The sequence below is a fragment of the Nicotiana attenuata genome, unplaced genomic scaffold (assembly GCF_001879085.1).
Source record: "Nicotiana attenuata strain UT unplaced genomic scaffold, NIATTr2, whole genome shotgun sequence".
Taxonomy (NCBI): Eukaryota; Viridiplantae; Streptophyta; class Magnoliopsida; order Solanales; family Solanaceae; genus Nicotiana; species Nicotiana attenuata.
Window position 1 is genome coordinate 9543 of NW_017671053.1, and position 17428 is coordinate 26970.

General features: G+C 41.5%; 1 protein-coding gene across 1 annotated transcript; it reads left to right on the plus strand.

The window, feature by feature from the left end:
- Nucleotides 1–5: 5 nt before the first annotated feature.
- On the plus strand, nt 6–1764 carry LOC109205542 (the record flags this gene model as incomplete). Its single annotated transcript, XM_019368253.1, has 5 exons — nt 6–305; nt 388–626; nt 698–901; nt 996–1082; nt 1381–1764. Coding segments are annotated over 5 exons (1214 nt in total), but the record flags the coding sequence as incomplete, so codon positions are not given.
- Between the last annotated feature and the right edge of the window lie 15664 nt (nt 1765–17428).

The window sequence follows — 17428 nt, forward strand, 5'->3', positions numbered from 1 at the left end:
TCAAGCTACAAGGACAAATGACAAGCATCAGCTGAATTCAATTGAAAAACAACTTCCGCAATTAGGAGCTCAAGTGCAAGAACAATTGTTGCAACTGCCTCTGCCTTCTGCTTCTCCTCCAGCACAAATTGTACATGAGCAAGTGCAACAAAAGTCGCTGAACTCTACCTCTCTTGCATCACAAGCATTACGTGAACAATTGCAGCAAAAGTCACTGGATTCCACCACTCGTACTTCACAAACGGTACATGAACAATTTGAGGATTCTTCCAATCATGAAACAAACGAACAATCCGAGGAACAAGGCAAGAACATATAAATTTTATTCTGTTAAATTAACAAATAATATTGACTTCTGGTGATTATTCTTACTTAATATTAATGCAGGTCCTTCTGCCGAAAAAAGAAAAAGAGGAAAAACTTTGATGCCAAGTGTTCATGGTAGGAAAGAGCGCAAGCTAATTGTGGTAAACGAGAACAATCAACCCATAGGTCCTACTGATGATGTTGTAGCAGAGTTGGGTAGCTTCCTCGGCACATTGGCAAGGAATGCGGCCTTTTGTCCTCTTATTGTGTTTAATTGGAGGAAACTTCAAACAAAAGAAGATATGTGGAAATATATCAAGGTTTGAAGTTCGCAATATTCTGTGTAGATATTTCATATTTTTACACTAACCTAACTGTACCTAATTTGTAGGGAAAATATGACATTCCTGATGCTTCAAAAAAGTGGGTTTTTGAATCAATTCAAAATGCTTGGAGAAAGTATAAGAATCAATTATTTAACGACCATTATAAACCCTATGAGAATGACGAGCTTCGGATGGAGAAAAGGCCGGTTGATGTTCCTGAATCTCAATTTAGGGATCTTCTTAATTATTGGAACTCTGATGCCTACAAGGTAAAACTAAGTACTGTCCCATGATTTGCTGAGAATGTCTGGTTTATGTTTAATTAAAAATCACTTAACTTTGTATTCATTGGCTGATTTGCAGAAACTGTCCCAAACCAATACCGAGAATCGTAAAAAGTTGAAATATCCACACACTGTTGGCAAAAGAAGTTTTGCTCGAATATGCGAGGTTTGATATTTTCTTTCTTATTATTGTTTTAAATATGAACTTATTAACTTTATACCACTTTTTATATAATCAGGAAAAAAAAGAAAGAAACTTCTGAGCCTCTATCAAGCAAGGGCATCTTTGTGGCCACAAGAAAAAGAAAACCTGATCGAGTTTACAAGGCCTCGTACGCGGATACTCTTAATAAAATTGTACGAGTTATTAATTTAAAGTTTTTTGTTATCATTTGTTTGTTCTTAGTTATTGACTCAGTGTCATATACTTTCTGATTTAACAATGACTCAATTTGGTCTTGTAGGCTGAAATGGAAAGAATACAACCAACACAAGAAAGTGAAGATGACACTCAATCAGTTGATGCATTTGCATCAGTCATGGGACCTGAGCATCCAGGTCGCCTAAGGTTGTATGGGCGTGGGGTTACCAAGACTTCCTTAAAAAGAAAAGTGGAAGATCTGGGACCCTCTACTGATGAGGTAATGCAGCAAAAATTGGAGGAAATGGAAGAAAGGATGCGGCAAAGATTGCAAGAAAAGTTCAATGCAGAAAAAGATGCCATGGAACTACAAGTTGCAGTTAAAATCATTTCACAACTTAAGCATCTGAATCCAGATTTACGGGTTGATCACAGCATGCTAGGTTTCAATGCTCGTTCATCTGGAGAAGCTTCCTCTGCTCAATAAGCTGCAGTGCAACTAATAAATTGCCTATCTACTGGGAGTAATAATCAAGGTCAGTACGTCTATCTTTGTTTGTTTCTTGCTTTCTTCTTCTCCTCCTTCTGCTTCTTTTTTAAAGTTTCACTTAAACTTATTCGGCTTAGCTATAACCTTTGATAAAGAGAATAATTGGCTTATAATATCAACACATGTTGCTTTCTCACATATTTTGCTTCCTCTTTATCTTGGTTTTCTGTACAAAGCCATCTATTGATTGGCAAAAGCAACATCTATTGTGTGGCTGGCTGGTTTTTGTATTTTTGTTTCAATTGCTTACCATTTGCTTTTTTTTTTCTGTTCTTTCTAAATCCTCATAGTAGACTCTCTAGATTGAAGGCTTCTGTCAACTAGCTATAGTTGAGCTTCTGTTAACTCTTCTCTCGTTTTCCCTTTGCTACATTGGTCCCAAGAAAGATTTATAAGGGCATTCTCAATCTGCAGACCGAGCAGCGGGCAAGATAAATAACAAAAGGTTTAATTCTGCTGTTGTGAAATAAAAAGTAATACTCACTCCATAAGTTTGTCGACACATGTATCAACAGTCAAATAGTAATGGGGAATGGTTTGCTTTGACAACAGCAACCGAGAAGCTGTCACCTGCACAGATTACACCAGAACTGATATAACTAGGACAAAACCTTGAGCATGTAAAAGAAGTGGGTAAACAAAAGTATATCTAACACTCAATATGCAGCTTGCCATAGGCATTGAATGATTTCATCTCATCTGTGACCTTCACAAGGTCAACAGCTGGCTGCTCCCTAGTAATATCCTGGCTCACAGTTCTTTATTCCATGCTCATTGCTTCCTTTTCTGCTATTAAAGAAGTATGAACTACATGCATTTTCGTTGAGAAGTGCTGACTGCTTATTCATCTATGTCATTCACATCAGAGNCTCTTCTCTCGTTTTCCCTTTGTTACATTGGTCCCAAGAAAGATTTATAAGGGCATTCTTCAAAAGGATGCAAAATTTGCCTTTTCTGTTAAATCTTGGATGCAAATCTACACTGTAAAAACAGTGCTCTTCATGTTGTTGTTGACATACATCTGGCTTAATATGTGGCATATGATATAGTATATTGTAAAAATCCACTTTTCAATGAAAGAAGTAATTGAAAATGAACTGAAAACTTATCAACATGCTTAAATGCAACCTTCACAAGCTGCAAGCAGTGGTTATCATCTAAAAACAACCACTATTTTCTGTCAATTCCTTGCATATCTGTCAAAAAATTCCAGAAAATACACATGAATGTGATGGTTCAAATTCAAACCGCTAGAGACCATGTTAGGAAAATTGTATAGCTGTTGTCTGAAGATAAATAAATCAAACATCACTTTTTAACTTAAGAAAAAAGCAAATAAAGTGATCCCGCAGTTGGCCTAGGGAAGATCTTCATAGCCTTCTGCTGTCTAGCCGCAGCACGTCTCCTTGTTTTCCTAGCTGGCTGGTTGAACTAAGTCCTTACATAGTTTTGCCTTGATCATCCCAAACAATCCCATTCTGAATTCAGCTTAGCAAAACCAATTCTGGGAAGCTTCCATTTCACTGCTGTAGTGAAGAAATGATGTTTTGCCATATTCATGACATCCTTAGAAGTTATTTTAGGAAATTGCTTATGAGTAACTAAAATGAGGTGTTCATTGATTGCTGGGATAATTCTTGTTTATGATTGGTACAGCAAGAACAAATAGATGGTAGGGGGATCCCAAACCTGCTCATGTTAGTATCCCACTGTAATCTTATGTCTGGATAATCTCCACAAGAAAAAAGGAAAATTTAAAGGGGAATTTCTTGTGCCAAATCATCTTGTTGACTAAAGAGGTATTCTGATAAGTTCTAATGCAATTCCAAACGGATTTACAACTAAATTTTTCTCCTTGTTTTCCTAGCTGGCTGGTTGAGCCAAGTCCTTACATAGTTTTGTCAATGCTTCTTGAAGTGCCCATTGGGTATAACATTGTTGTGCTTCATCTCTTACCTGGTTAGCTACTACTTCTGGAGGCTTTGGGAGTACAAAGTCTTTTGCATTCTTACACGGATTTAAAGACAACCATTTACTTGTTGTCATCTCTGACTTGTTTTTGAAAAACTTTGTGCTGTAAGATTTTTACTGGATATAAGATTGTTTCATCCTAGCAAAAAGAACTGAAGACTTAGAGATCGACATTCTAGTACATTTGAAAACTTTGTGCTTTATGCATTGTTTATGGACCATACCCATTCTTATAATGATAAACCAACTCATGAAGGATAATGACTTTATTTATCCTCTTTTGTAGGTGGAGCAATTGAAGAAAGGGAAGATGGAGATTGTGAAGATCTAGACCTTACTTAAGAACTTTGAATTGTTGTCCATGTTCTAGGAATCTTTTGTTATCAACATTTGAACTAACTCTTGAAGTGTTGATGTAAAACTTATGTGATTGGGTTAAAATATTTTGGTTTTATGGAGTAAGTGTTGATGTAAAACTTATGTGATTGGGTTAAAATATTTTGGTTTTATGGAGATAATATAGATTATGAAGTGTTTTATCTTTTTATTTATATAAATTTCAGGTTATTACAAATTTTATATATCTAAATATTCATTTACAGCCAGGGCGTAATAATCTAATAGAACCGTTCCAATAGGTCTTGCAAACCGTTCCAATAGGTATGGCAAATTGTTCCAAAATAGTCTACAAGAACCGTTCCAATAGGCATTCAAAACCGTTCCACTAGGTCTTACAAATCGTTCCAAAATGTGCAACAAACTGACACAATAGGTAGTTAAAATCATTGCAAAAGAAATAAAACCGTTACAGTAGCGTAATGAAATCGTTAAAATATTTGTAAATAAATGTTGCAATAGCTTACATAACCGTTGCAACATATTATATGGTAACGGCTGCCAACCGTTGCTATAAACTATATGGCAACGGTTTGTAACCGTTACAACTGGAAAGAAATACTCGTTGCTTCAGACAGAGGAACAACCGTTGTGATAGATATACCTTAAGCAACGGTTAGGGTAACCGTTGCAAGAACCGTTACTCTAGATCTACTGGCACGGCAACGTATGTAACGGTTGCTAAACCGTTCCAATAATCTATGGCAACGGTTGACCTCTCTGTTGCAACGGTTTTACAACTGTCGCAATAGGCTCATTGTCTAGTAGTGGACGTTGCAAATATAATCTGAGTATTTAGCCCAGAGTCGAACCCACAAGGAATTAACCTATCAATTACTCTCGTTTGACTTACAAAATTCTATGTAATCAACTTCCCAAACGTTTTAAATAACAATAGAGGATGTTTCTACTAACTAAGACTGACTGCAATTAAGCAAATAAAGACTAACTATGATTAAGTTGTAAACAATTAAGAGAAGGATCTAAGGTTATGATTTCCCCTATTGATGGAATCCCTTCCGATTATGTTTCACATAGATTTGCCTAATCGTTTCTATCAATCATGAGCACTCTTATTACCGTAAATCTCTCCCGAGTAATCACGACAATTTACTAGACGCACTCTCCCGAGTTACGCTAGCTGGCTTTGTTTAGTACATCTCACTTTAGATTGCACCCAAGGCTTTGTTATCCCTAGTCCCGCCTTTAAACCCTCAGTTATTGATCCCTCATATACTTTGGGAGTGGTGTTGTTCAATAATTACCTAAATATTCACTCTCACCCGAGTAATACATACTAAATAGGCACAGCTAATTGAGGATCCTATCAATTAACTACAACAAGAACGTAGTTGAACAAATAGAGATTAAACTGGGCAAACTATATTAACATAACAAGAAGTTCATCCTTCAATAGGTTTCATCATAACCTCAGACTAAATATTTAGCCACTCATACTAGTGTTCATCATACAAAAGCCAAATTCATCACAAATGGTAAAATACAGAAGGAAGAAAGTAAGAACTCGATGATGGATTATCCTCCTTGCCTCTTGCCTCTCCTTGCCTTCAACTAAGCTATGAAAACCTTGATAATGTTCCTTTGGGCGAGCTAGACCTTCTATAGGTTAAGTGGAATTACCCCCGAACTTCCGAGTTTACCCCTAAACTTTATTTTTTGGAACTGGACTAGCGTGGTCGCGCTATTGACCGCGCATATGGCATAAAATTCTGCCTCGAATACCTGGGCTAGCGCTGTCGCGCTAGTGGGCGCGCTAGTCTGGTTCATCATTTCAGCCTTTCTTTCTTTCTTCTTCCAACGTACTCAGCTCAGAAGGGCTTCCCTTGATTCAATTTAGCTCCAACTAAAGTTCTAAGTCCTCATTCACGCAATCCTGCAAAACATGAAATTCACAATTAGAGCCAATTTATCATCATTTAACTATCCTATAACAGTGAAACATAGTCAAGCTGGGGCATAAACAGTCACCAAATTACATAAATCTAGCCTATTATCACCCTTCTTTGTTGATGATGAGGAAGATGGGGACCGGGAGTGGATGAGTCGATTTGTCCGAGTTTGGACTGTTGATATTATCCTTGTGGAGTTTATGCCATTCCATGAGGAATGGAATTATACACGTGAGTGGTACACATTCGTGTCTTCTTAGTTTTGTATATGGCGAAGGCTGGCTTCGTAATTGTGCCTTCTTTTCCTCTTCTGCAGCGATTTCATGGATGCCACGCGAGGTCCCTGATCTACCAAATTGGGCTCGGGAGTTGGCGGCCCACTCGACCCGCGACGAGCGTAAGTGGCGAGCTTTATCTAGGGGTTGATGGGAAGCAAAACATCATGGTATGTGCTGTGCAATTTATTCCCTTCCCTTTTTTCGGTTGGAAAAGCTCTTTCTCTTCCTGCGTACTAACCCTGTTATTGCAGGCATCGGGGAGGCTTCCAAGGCAAAGCCATGCCCCTTTGGAGGGGGAGAAGGGTTGTTGGCTTCTGGGCCAAAGGATGATAACAATAAGCAGGAAGTACCTTCGTGGGGCGATGGTGCTCAAAGCAAGGTGAACCTGGACCGGGGGCCCGGAGTGGAAGTATTAACTGAGCCTGCCACGCCCGTGATTTCTGGTTTTGGAAAGGCGATTTCTCCTCTGCTGTCGTCTGTTGTCGTCCTCTTTCTCCGTCGGAGGTACTTCGAGGGATGCTTGAAACTCGGGGTCATATGTGCCAAGTGACCGGGCCTCGACCGGGGTCGACTTTTTTGGAGTCGGGGGAGCCAGGCTAGCAGATGTGTGCTCAACCTTTGAGGAAGCCCAGCGGGTTCATTGTGCGGTGAGTTTTGGTGCAGTTTTTTCAAGTATCGTGCCTTCCCTTTCTTATGGTGGTTTCCTTCGCAGGCTTTTGACAAGCTTAAGTCCAAGCTGCTTCGCCGTGAGGCCAGGCTACGGAAAGCTCTGGATGAGGGGAAATCCCTTAGGCGCCTTTGCGATGAAAGGGAAAGCGAGCTGGCATATATACGGTATGAGGCGAGTCGGAGCTTGAGTCTATTTGAAGGAGCAGGTAGTTTTTGTTCTGACTGAGCGTGTGTTCTTTCTTCTAGCCCCTGAGGCTAATGTTTTGTTTATATTAGTTGCAGAAAAAGGCGGAAGACCTGGAGCGCCTCCGGAACGAAGTTGGCCAATTCAAGCGCGAGTATGACGAGTTGAGGGCTCAGGCGGACGCTCAGACTTCAGCGGAGGAGGGTGCTCTGGGCAAAGTCTCCGCCCTTGAGGTTCAACTTCTCTTAGCTTGTGACAATGCTTTGGTTCAAACAGATGTGATTACAAAGCTTGAATCTGAGCTTTCGAAGGTCAAGGCCGAGATCGTTGATGCCCGGGCTAAAGCCGCAATGAGCCGAACTAAGGCTGACCAGGAGATGGCGATCTATTCAAAGGACGCTGCTGATGCTCAAGCTGAGCTGAGGAGGATCCTCGACCGCGAAGATAGGATCAGAGAGTATGCTCGTTGCAAGTCTCGAAGAAAGGTTCTCGAGGAGATCCGTGCTAGGGGTTTTGTCCTCTCGAAATAGTTGGCGCGAGCGAGGGAGGATGAGCGTGATGCTCAGTTGCTCATGTCCGACACCGAAGAAAGCGAAGATGAGGCTAACAGGCCGTAGCTCCCAGGGGGCGTAGATTTTACCATCTGTATATAACATTTTCGAAGCATATTTGTAGATGGAGATTGCGTTTTTTCGTGTGTATGTACAAAAGAAAACCTTGCGGCTTTACTTCTTTCGTATCTCTTTCTGTCTCGAATTTGGCCAGGTGAACTGGTTTTTGAGTTGATAGGAATTCTTAGATTCACGATACGGCCCTGAGGCTCATTAGGCTGGCCCGTAGGCTTTTATGCATTTGGCAGAAGCAAGCCTTTTAGTATAAGCTGACGTTTGAGCTCTTATGCTTTTGTTTTTAGGCATGTTTTGATCAACTGTTTTGGTTTAGTCTCCGAGTCGGGTTTCGACTTGAGCTCTTTTGACCCTCAAGTTTTGTATTTGTGCGGGCTGGCGACAATGCTCTTATGCCTTGGGTCGAAGCAACCTTTTAGTGTAAGCTGGAATTTGAGCTCTTATGCTTTTGCTCTTGGGCATTTTTAGTTAACTGTTTTGGGTTCAGTCTTCGAGTCGGGTTTCAACTCGAGCTCATTCGACCCTCAAGTTTTCGTATTTTAAGTTGGCGATAGTGGCTCTTACGTTTTGGGTCGGTGCGACCTTTTATATGGGCTGGCGACAATGGCTCTTACGCCTTGGGTCAATAAGACCTTTTGTGTAGGCTTTATTTTTCCCTCGATAAGGATTTTTTGAAAGTGTTTGCCTAACTCTTCGACGGTTTAATAAAAAGCCTCGATTGTGAGTCATTATATGGAGATGATCGAGCACCTCGGGAGGTTTGGCTCGGAGGCTGAGTATCTCGAAGCCAGTGTTCGGGAGCTGACATGGTCAAAGCTCTTTTGCCTATGTCGAGGGTAGCCTGTTTAGCCGTTCTTTTCGAAGTAGATTCAAAGTAATTGAAGGCCTGTGATTTTGTAGCGACGGTTGGGCGTCCCCCAGGCGCGTTAGTTTGGCTGGTACAACCTTGTGACCATAGTCATTTGTGTTTGGCCGAAGCCATTTTTTATCCCGAGTGAAGTAGTTTCGGCGTCTATATCGAGGGTATGCCTTTTAGGGGTTGTGAGCACGTGATTTTTGCCCTATATGAATTACTCCCACAAATTCAAAACAAAATAATTTCTTTCATTATTCGCAATGTTGGGGATTTTTTGTGACACTTTTTATTAATTGTTTGCATTTGTCTGTACATTTTTATTTTTGTCTAATTAATGAAAAATACCAAAAATATATGCATTTTTCATTTAGGATTCAATTTAACATTTTTTTGGATTGATTAGAAAATTAGTTATAAGATGGAAAAATCACAAAAAATAGCTTAAGTTGCACTTTACTTTTTAGCTTTGATTTTGAGTAGTTTTCACTTAATTTGTTTTGAATTAATTGTGTTAATTATCATTTTAGGCTTAATTAGTTTTTTCTAGTTAATTAAGTTCTAGGAATTGATTTTGATTTTAGTTAAATTTTGAAAAAAAAAGAGAAAAAGGGAAAAGATTTTTGAATTAAAGTGTTTTGAGATATAAAAGAAATGATGAAGAGACTTGGGCCAAATTCCTTCTATTTCTCCAGCCCCAAACGCCCTTAAACCCACCCCAATCACCCCTGAACCAGGCCCAACCCCAAGAGTCACCCGGTCCAGCCTTTAATTACCCCAAACGACGCCGTTTTTGGCTCAGATCAATCTCAACCATCTAGGTTTTTTAATCTAACGATTGAGAAGTCCCCATCACTTAATATAAATGTGTCCAAACGATACCACCCCCCCTCAGGACCCTCTACCCTCGTCTCTCTCAGACCTCACCGGAAAACCCCTAATTCTGCCGTCCTCCACCGTCCTCCGCCGGCCGAAAATCGCCTCCGCCGGCGGCGAGTCTCCGATGACTCCCAAATTTTTGCCATAGCTCCCTCTCCTCCTCCCCTTTCCATATCCGCCCTTAGTTTCCTTCAAATCCTACCCAAACCCGTCGAATAAACGAAACCCTAATAGCCGCCTCCGTCGTGTACGGCGGCGCCGTCTCCAAACCCCACCAAAATTACACCCTATGGTCTCCTCACCCTCCTCTTTCCGAATCCACAACCAGTAACCTTCGAATCATCCCCGCATGGCTCGAATTTTAGATCAGAGATCGGCCTAGAACCCTAATTTCATAGAATGTGGTTTACTGGTGTTTGATCATTATAGGGTTTAGCCGTGTGTTTTCTCATGAGAACACACGATTAAACACTAGTTTGGTCAAGCAATTTCAAACGATTTGCCCAGGTCTTGACTCAGTTCTAGTAATCACTTTCTCTTTCATTTTTTCCTTATTTATTTCTGTCTTTTCTTGGTATTTGCTTGTTAGTTTTCTAGATTTCTTTTGTCTAAATTTTTCTGGTGATTGCTTTTTTTTTGTTCATATTGAGTCAGTTTTCATTCATGGTTCAGTATTGTGATTAATTTTAGTTTGTTCTCTTAAATTCCTGTTTGACTGATAATTGCCAATAGTAGTTTAATTCGAACCGTTAGTAATTAATTCAAGATTAAAAATAGGTTTAGTTCAATTTTGAAATTTTGAGTGTTGTTTGATTACTGCTGGAACATGCTAGGATCCTTGTTAATTAACCATGGTCACTTTGACCAGGTTAAGAGGGGCTGGGGTTAATTTAGCCTAGGTTAGTAATTTAGGGGTGAAGCCAGGGGTAGTATAGGCATTTTACAATAAAAGAATCTTGCAGTAACTGAAATAGAACCCCCTAGAACTTTCTAGATTGGGGTTCTAATTTGAAATTCAGGGAATTTGGTAGCATTACTTGACCAACAAGTCATAAATTGAAGGTCCAATTAGTTAAAAACAGAACACTAAAAGGACCAAAGGCTAAAAACCTAAGGTCTGCAGCTTGCCCTAGTAACTTGCCTATAAAGGCATTGTTACTTAGAGCTGAAGGGGGAGGGCATTAAAAAACACTGAAAAAGATACTGAAAATTCAGGCGACTAAAATCCAGAAAAATCACTATTCCATTGAACTTTTTAGGGTGAAGCTCCAAGTTCTCAATTAAATCTTCAGCTTATCTAAAGTCGAAAATGGCTTAGGTTTTCCTTGTGATCTTAGTGGTTGAGGTTTCAGAGATTCCTCAGGTTATTTTCGAGTTGAATTTGGTTCATTAAAGCTGGTTTTGGGTTGTTTACTGGTGTTACTTGACTGAAATCATTTCCTGGGTTATTTGATGCCATTTCCTGGGTTTTAAATTGGTTTTCCTGCTGCTGTTTGTTGCTGCTTAACTGACCTTCGATTCCCCTCATTTGTTCCAATTTCCAGGTACTTCTTAACCTCAAATGATGTGTGAGGAACTGAATCAGCCCATGTACGACTGATTTGTTGAAGAAATGATACACTGTTTTTCTTCCTTTTTGTGTTAATTCATTTATGAGTATATTTGTTTGACTGCTCAATTTATGCTTCATTGTAATGTGAGAATCCAGTGATCTAGACATTTAACATGTGTAATTAACTTGGACTGTTGAACTATACCTCGTGTTACTCATTCATGATAGTTCTAGTAGTGTAAATCAGTTTTCGTATGCTATGTTAGTTTAAAGGTGGAAATGAGTTAGAATTTGTCAAATTTCATTACTGTCCATGAACCTTCAAAGGATTGTTATCTTGTCTCCAGTGTGGTTTGAATTATACGAAAGTTTGAAAGTACCTAGTCGTTCATATGTTTAGTTTTTAAACCTGTTAATTAATGCAGCTCATCCGTTTATTTGCCATTAAAAGTAAAGCAAAGAGTAGGCTTGTAAGTTGAATCACCATTAATTGATGTCAAGGTTTTAAATTAGGTGATCAAGTCTCGGATTTCACATTTATGTGTTAATACTGATTTCATCTCTGTTATTACTCATATTAATGGATTATGAAAATTGGGGCGTGATGCTGGGCCCAGTTGTTTAACGAGAGGCCCAAATATTACCAACTCATTTGAATTGGTTCGTTTATCAAATTATACACTGGTCAAGGATTTGATTTTGAGTCCCCATTTTCTAGCTTGCCTCCGAACTGGGCCTGTGTTGAAGCCCAATATCAGGCAACTTCTTACAAAGCTGAACTGATTTTTCTTTCTCCATGGGCTGGTTTCGAGCCCAATATACTAGAACACCTGATTCAATATTGGAATTGGTGATCTTTAAAATTGAATTATAGATTCGGGCCTAAATGAATACTGAAGATGAAGTTAATTTGGACTTTCTCGTTAAGTGGCATGTTTGAACTAAGAGGTCCGTCTCTTGTTCAAATGTGGACTTGAACTTGAAGCCCAAACTCCTTGATCACTTTAAATAATAGCAACTGATAAAATTGATTAATTAGGATTCTTTAGAGACAAAAATTAAATAGAAAATTATAGCTTGCTCTAGGATGACCTTTAAATAAAAATGAGACGAGCCTCGCCACACAAAACATATAAATTGCGGGGCCCTCATTAAATGCTTATATTAAAATACTTATAATTCGGGACGTGCCGTTTAGCGAATTTTCACGGCCTCCCGCAAAATTAACAACGCGTTAGTTGCTTTAGGCGCGTCTTTTAATAATATTACCTTCTTAAACTCGGGTGTGCATTTCATGTGACCCAAATCCAAATCCTAAAATGTTGAATAAAATGTGTTTCGGATTGCAGGTGCATTTCATGTGACGCGATCCAAAGACATGTTTTAAACGACGTTTAATCATCTTTAAAAATTGAATAAAAGCGGTTAAAGGCTAAAATTTGCACATAGGTTCAAAATGTATTAAAATCAGATTTTAGCCAAATATAGCAGTTGAGCGACCGTGCTAGAACCATGGAACTCGAGAATGCCTAACACCTTCTCCCGGGTTAACAGAATTCCTTACCCGGATTTCTGGTTCGCGACTGTCAAACAGAGTCAAACCTTTTCCTCGATTCGGGATTCAAACCGGTGACTTGGGACACCATAAATCTCCTAAGTGGTGACTCTGAACTTCTTAATAAACGAATCCCGTTTCGATTGTCCTTTAGTTGGAAGAACTCCTTTATTATACCTCTCCACGGGGTGTAGTAAGCGAAAAAAGAGGTTTGACAGGGGTCTTACAAGTTCGATATATAGCCTTAACTTTGAGATCGGGTTTATGCCTTTAGTAAGGTCTTACAAAATTTTCATGCCTTTGAGGTCTTACAGTTTTTAGATACTTGGTACAAGTATGGTTCATGCCTTGCTTGAGGTCTTACAGACACTGTTGTCGCTTGGTACAAGCGTGGTTCATGCCTTGCTTGAGGTCTTACAGATATTATTTTTGCCTTATGTAGGTCTTACGAGATCGAGGCTGCCCATTTGGGGTCTTATGGCCTCGGATTTTTGATAAGCCGATGGAGATGGCGATTGACGGCAGTCCTCGAGTTACCGAGGATTTCTCGGCTCGGGAGCCATTACGAAGGAGATGGCGATTGACGGCAGTCCCCGAGTCGCGGAGGGTTTCCTGCCTCGGGAGCCATTACTTGTGAACTTGGTATTGCCTCATTGAGGGCTTAGGATTCCGGAGTTTCCGACCTGGGGTCATGTAGACTTGAGTTTTTGACGCCAGTCCCCGAGTGTTCGAGGCATTTTCGGCTTGGAGATGTTTCGCGATTTTGCCTCGTTGTGGGTTTATGAGTTTGGAGTTCCGATGCGGAGATCGCTCAGGTGTTGAATTGTTGACGCCAGTCCCCGAGTGCTCGGGACGTCTTCGTCAAAGGAGTCATTTTTGCGAAAATGCAAAATTTCTTTTGGAGCGTGAGATGCTTTGATAAGAGAAATTCTTTGATTACTTGGTACAAGTATACATGTTTTTTCCGTCGGGGGCCCGGCTATACGGACACGGTTCGTTCGACCGTTTGGTCCGGTACATCATTTTCCTATTGGGACCCCACTTGGCGTTTCTTGGCTTTTCTGAGTGGATGGCCTTCCGGGGGGATGCCCCCCAGTGTACAAGGTTGATTGAAAAAGAAGCCTTGAATACTTGTTGAGTTTTCCTTAGGTAGCATATAGGTGTTGCCTCATTAAAAACCTTGCCGGTAAAATCCTTTTTGGGATGAAAACCCGGTCGAAAGAAAAGAGTGTAACGCATGCTTTTGAAACCTAAGGCCTTCGAGTTGGAGAGTGCTTTGGCCGTTTTGATCGAATACCTGCACTCGGGTCAGCGTAAAATGTAATTGAAAGAGAAAAGAGACGGTCATACCTCACTGCGGAATGTGCCGGCGATGTTTTGACCGTTTGTCATGAGGACGCGGTACGGTCCTTCGCTTCGTTTGGTTCGGACTTAGCCGAGGGCGTAGCTTGACATCGCTATTTTACTGTTGGATAATCCTTTGGCTCCTTCGAGGGAGGAGGTAGCGGTGTCGGGGCCACATCGTGTATCGCGAACATTTCTCTCTCTGCATGCTGTTCCCCGTAGACGGTTTTAATCCCATCCTTTGTCGGGAATTTCATCATTTGATGGAGGGTGGATGGCACTGCTCTCATGCAGTGTATCCACGACCTTCCGAGCAAGGCGTTGTACCTCATGTCTCCCTCGATGACATGGAACTTGGTGTTTTGGGTTGTGCGGGCCACGTTGACTGGGAGGGTGATTTCCCCCTTCGTTGTTTCGCTCGCCATATTGAATCCGCTGAGGACTCGAGAGGCGGGTATGATTTGGTCGAGCAGTCCGAGCTACTCTATGACCCTCGTCTTGATCATGTTTGCTGAGCTACCTGGATCCACAAGTACACGTTTAATTTGAATTGTATTTACAAGGAAAGAGATTACTAGTGCGTCCTTGTGAAGCTGAGACAAGGTCTGGATGTCCTCGTCGCTGCATGTGAGGGCATCCTCGGGTATGTAGCCCCGAGTTCGCTTTTCTCGGGTGATGGATATTTTTGTTCTCCTCATCACGGGCTCTTGCGGGGTGTCGATGCCCTCCAAGATCATATAAATGATGTGTTGGGGTTCACTCGTTTCGTTCTTCTTGGTCGTTTCTCTTTCCCTGAACTTATTTTTGGCCATCGCTTAAGAATTCTCGGAGGTGACCTTTATTGAGTAGTCTGGCTACTTCTTCTCGGAGCTGGTGGAAATCCTCGGTCCTGTGGCCGTGCGTGTTGTGGAATTCACACACTAAGTTATGATTCCTTTGTGAAGGATCTGATTGTACGGGCCTGGGCCACTTGACGTCTATGATTTTACTGATGGCGAACACGATGTCTGATACATCGACGTTGAAGTTGTATTCTAACAAGCGAGGTGCCTCTGTTGGCCCCGCGTGCCTATCAAATCTAGCTCTGTTGACGAGTCCCCGAGGATTCTGTCCTCGGCCCATCCTTCAATTGTTGCGGGGCACGTTGCGCCTCGGGGCGTTCCTTCTGTCTTCGATGTATGGCTGGTACCTTTCTTTGTTTGGTTTTGGCTCCTTTGCCAGAAGCCTGCTTGGGTATACCGAGCCCGAGGGGGCCCCTAACTGGTCGTCCTCGACCCTGATTTTTGACTGGTATCGGTTATGGACATCCGACCAAGTCACGGCCGGGTACTCGATTAGGTTCTGTTTCAACTGTTCCGAAGCCAACGAGCTTCGTTCATTCAGGCCTTGTGCTACGCCCCCCTTTTTCCCTCCTCGCGGAGAGAAGTTCGGGTTCCGACATTCCATGGGGGGTAATAACTCTTTTTCCTTTTGGGAATTTGGGTTTTGAAGAGTCGCCACCTAACGGATTATGGTGGGTTAGGGAACCTTGAGCAATTAACTCATGGACTAGTTTGCATTACCAGAGATTAGGGTAAGGGCTCGAAATAACCTCGAGCGGAAGGTGTTAGGCACCCCTCTCGGTCCACAATGGTGGGTCCCGGCCGAACTTATATTTATGAATTAGTCCTTTAAACAAATATATAGTTTAAGCACATACTTGCAAATAAAGGCATGTTTTGAGCATTTGTATGACTCAAATAAGGAGAAAAAAAAAGAAGAGATTTGAACAAGTTGCATATATAGAGAAAAGTAAAGTTTAAACATCGGGAATTGAGAAAAAGGGGTCCTAGGCTGGCTTGCCTAGAGGATCACCCCACACTATTCCCGGTAATCACTCCTCAATGAGGGGCTACACGTGACATTAGCGTAGTCATCATATCCTTACTACCCCATTCCCTCCCCTTGGTCATAGCCTAAAGCGTTCTAGCAACCTTGAAAATGTCCTATGCGTGCACTACCCATCCCTTTCTCGTGGCCTTGGAGGTATTTAGGACCTCTATTTTGGGGGAGTTCTAGACAATCCTAAGTTACTTAAAGGAGAAAAGTCTAAGCGTCAAACAAAACAAATAGGACTGCACATAGAGGGGGAACAAGTAATGGCTCACATTTTTACCCCCACAAGCAGAACAAATAAATGCACGTCTTAGACAATTGTTTCAGGCACTTGATAAACATAGAACATGATATCTAAGTGAGCAGGAATTATACAGCAAGAATTAGGCCAAGCGTCAAAGACCTATTGGCTTGCCTACTGATTTTAAACTTGTGAATACGAGCAGTTTTGTCACGACCCGGATTTTCCACCCTCGGGGGTCGTGATGGCGCCTACTCGTGGAAGCTAGGCAAGCCACAAATCATAAACTCCTAACTCCTTTATTTTAAAACCTTCTTATCACTCATAACAACAAGCGATAAATATTTAGATAACAGCGGAATATGAAATTAAAGAGGAAGACTTAAATTAAGTAAGCTGAACAAAATGCGGAAACCGACATGTGCCTCTACCCAAGAACTGGTGTCACAACATCCACAGACTACTAAGAGTACTAAATACAATCGTTTGAAAGAAATATAACACTGTTTGTCTCGAAAACATGAGATAACAGANCTCAAACGGGCCAATGAACCTAGGGCTAAGCTTGCCCTTCTTCCCAAATCTCATCACGCCCTTCATAGGCGACACTCGGAGCAATACCCGCTCACCAACCATAAAAGCCACATCTCGAACCTTGCGGTCTGCATAACTCTTTTGCCTGGACTGAGCTGAACGAAGCCTATCCTGAATGATCTTGACCTTGTCCAAGGCCTCCTGAACCAGATCCGTACCCAACAACCGAGCCTCTCCCGGCTCAAACCATCCAACCGGAGACCGACACCGCCTACCATATAAAGCCTCATAAGGAGCCATCTGGATGCTCGATTGGTAGCTGTTGTTGTAGGCAAACTCTGCTAAAGGCAAAAACTGATCCCACGAGCCTCCAAAGTCAATAACACAAGCTCGGAGCATATCCTCCAAAATCTAAATAGTCCGCTCGGACTGACCGTCCGTCTGGGGATGAAATGTTGTGCTCAACTCAACCCGTATGCCCAACTCTCGCTGAACTGCTCTCCAAAAGTGCGAGGTAAACTGCGTACCCCGGTCCGAAATGATAGATACGGACACACCATGAAGGCGAACAATCTCCCGAATGTAGATCTCAGCTAACCTCTCAAAAGAATAGGAGACTGCCACAGGAATGAAATGCGCTGACTTGGTCATCCTATCAACAATGACCCATACTGCGTCGAACTTCTTCCGAGTTAGCGGAAGTCCAGTAACAAGGTCCATAGTGATCCGCTCCC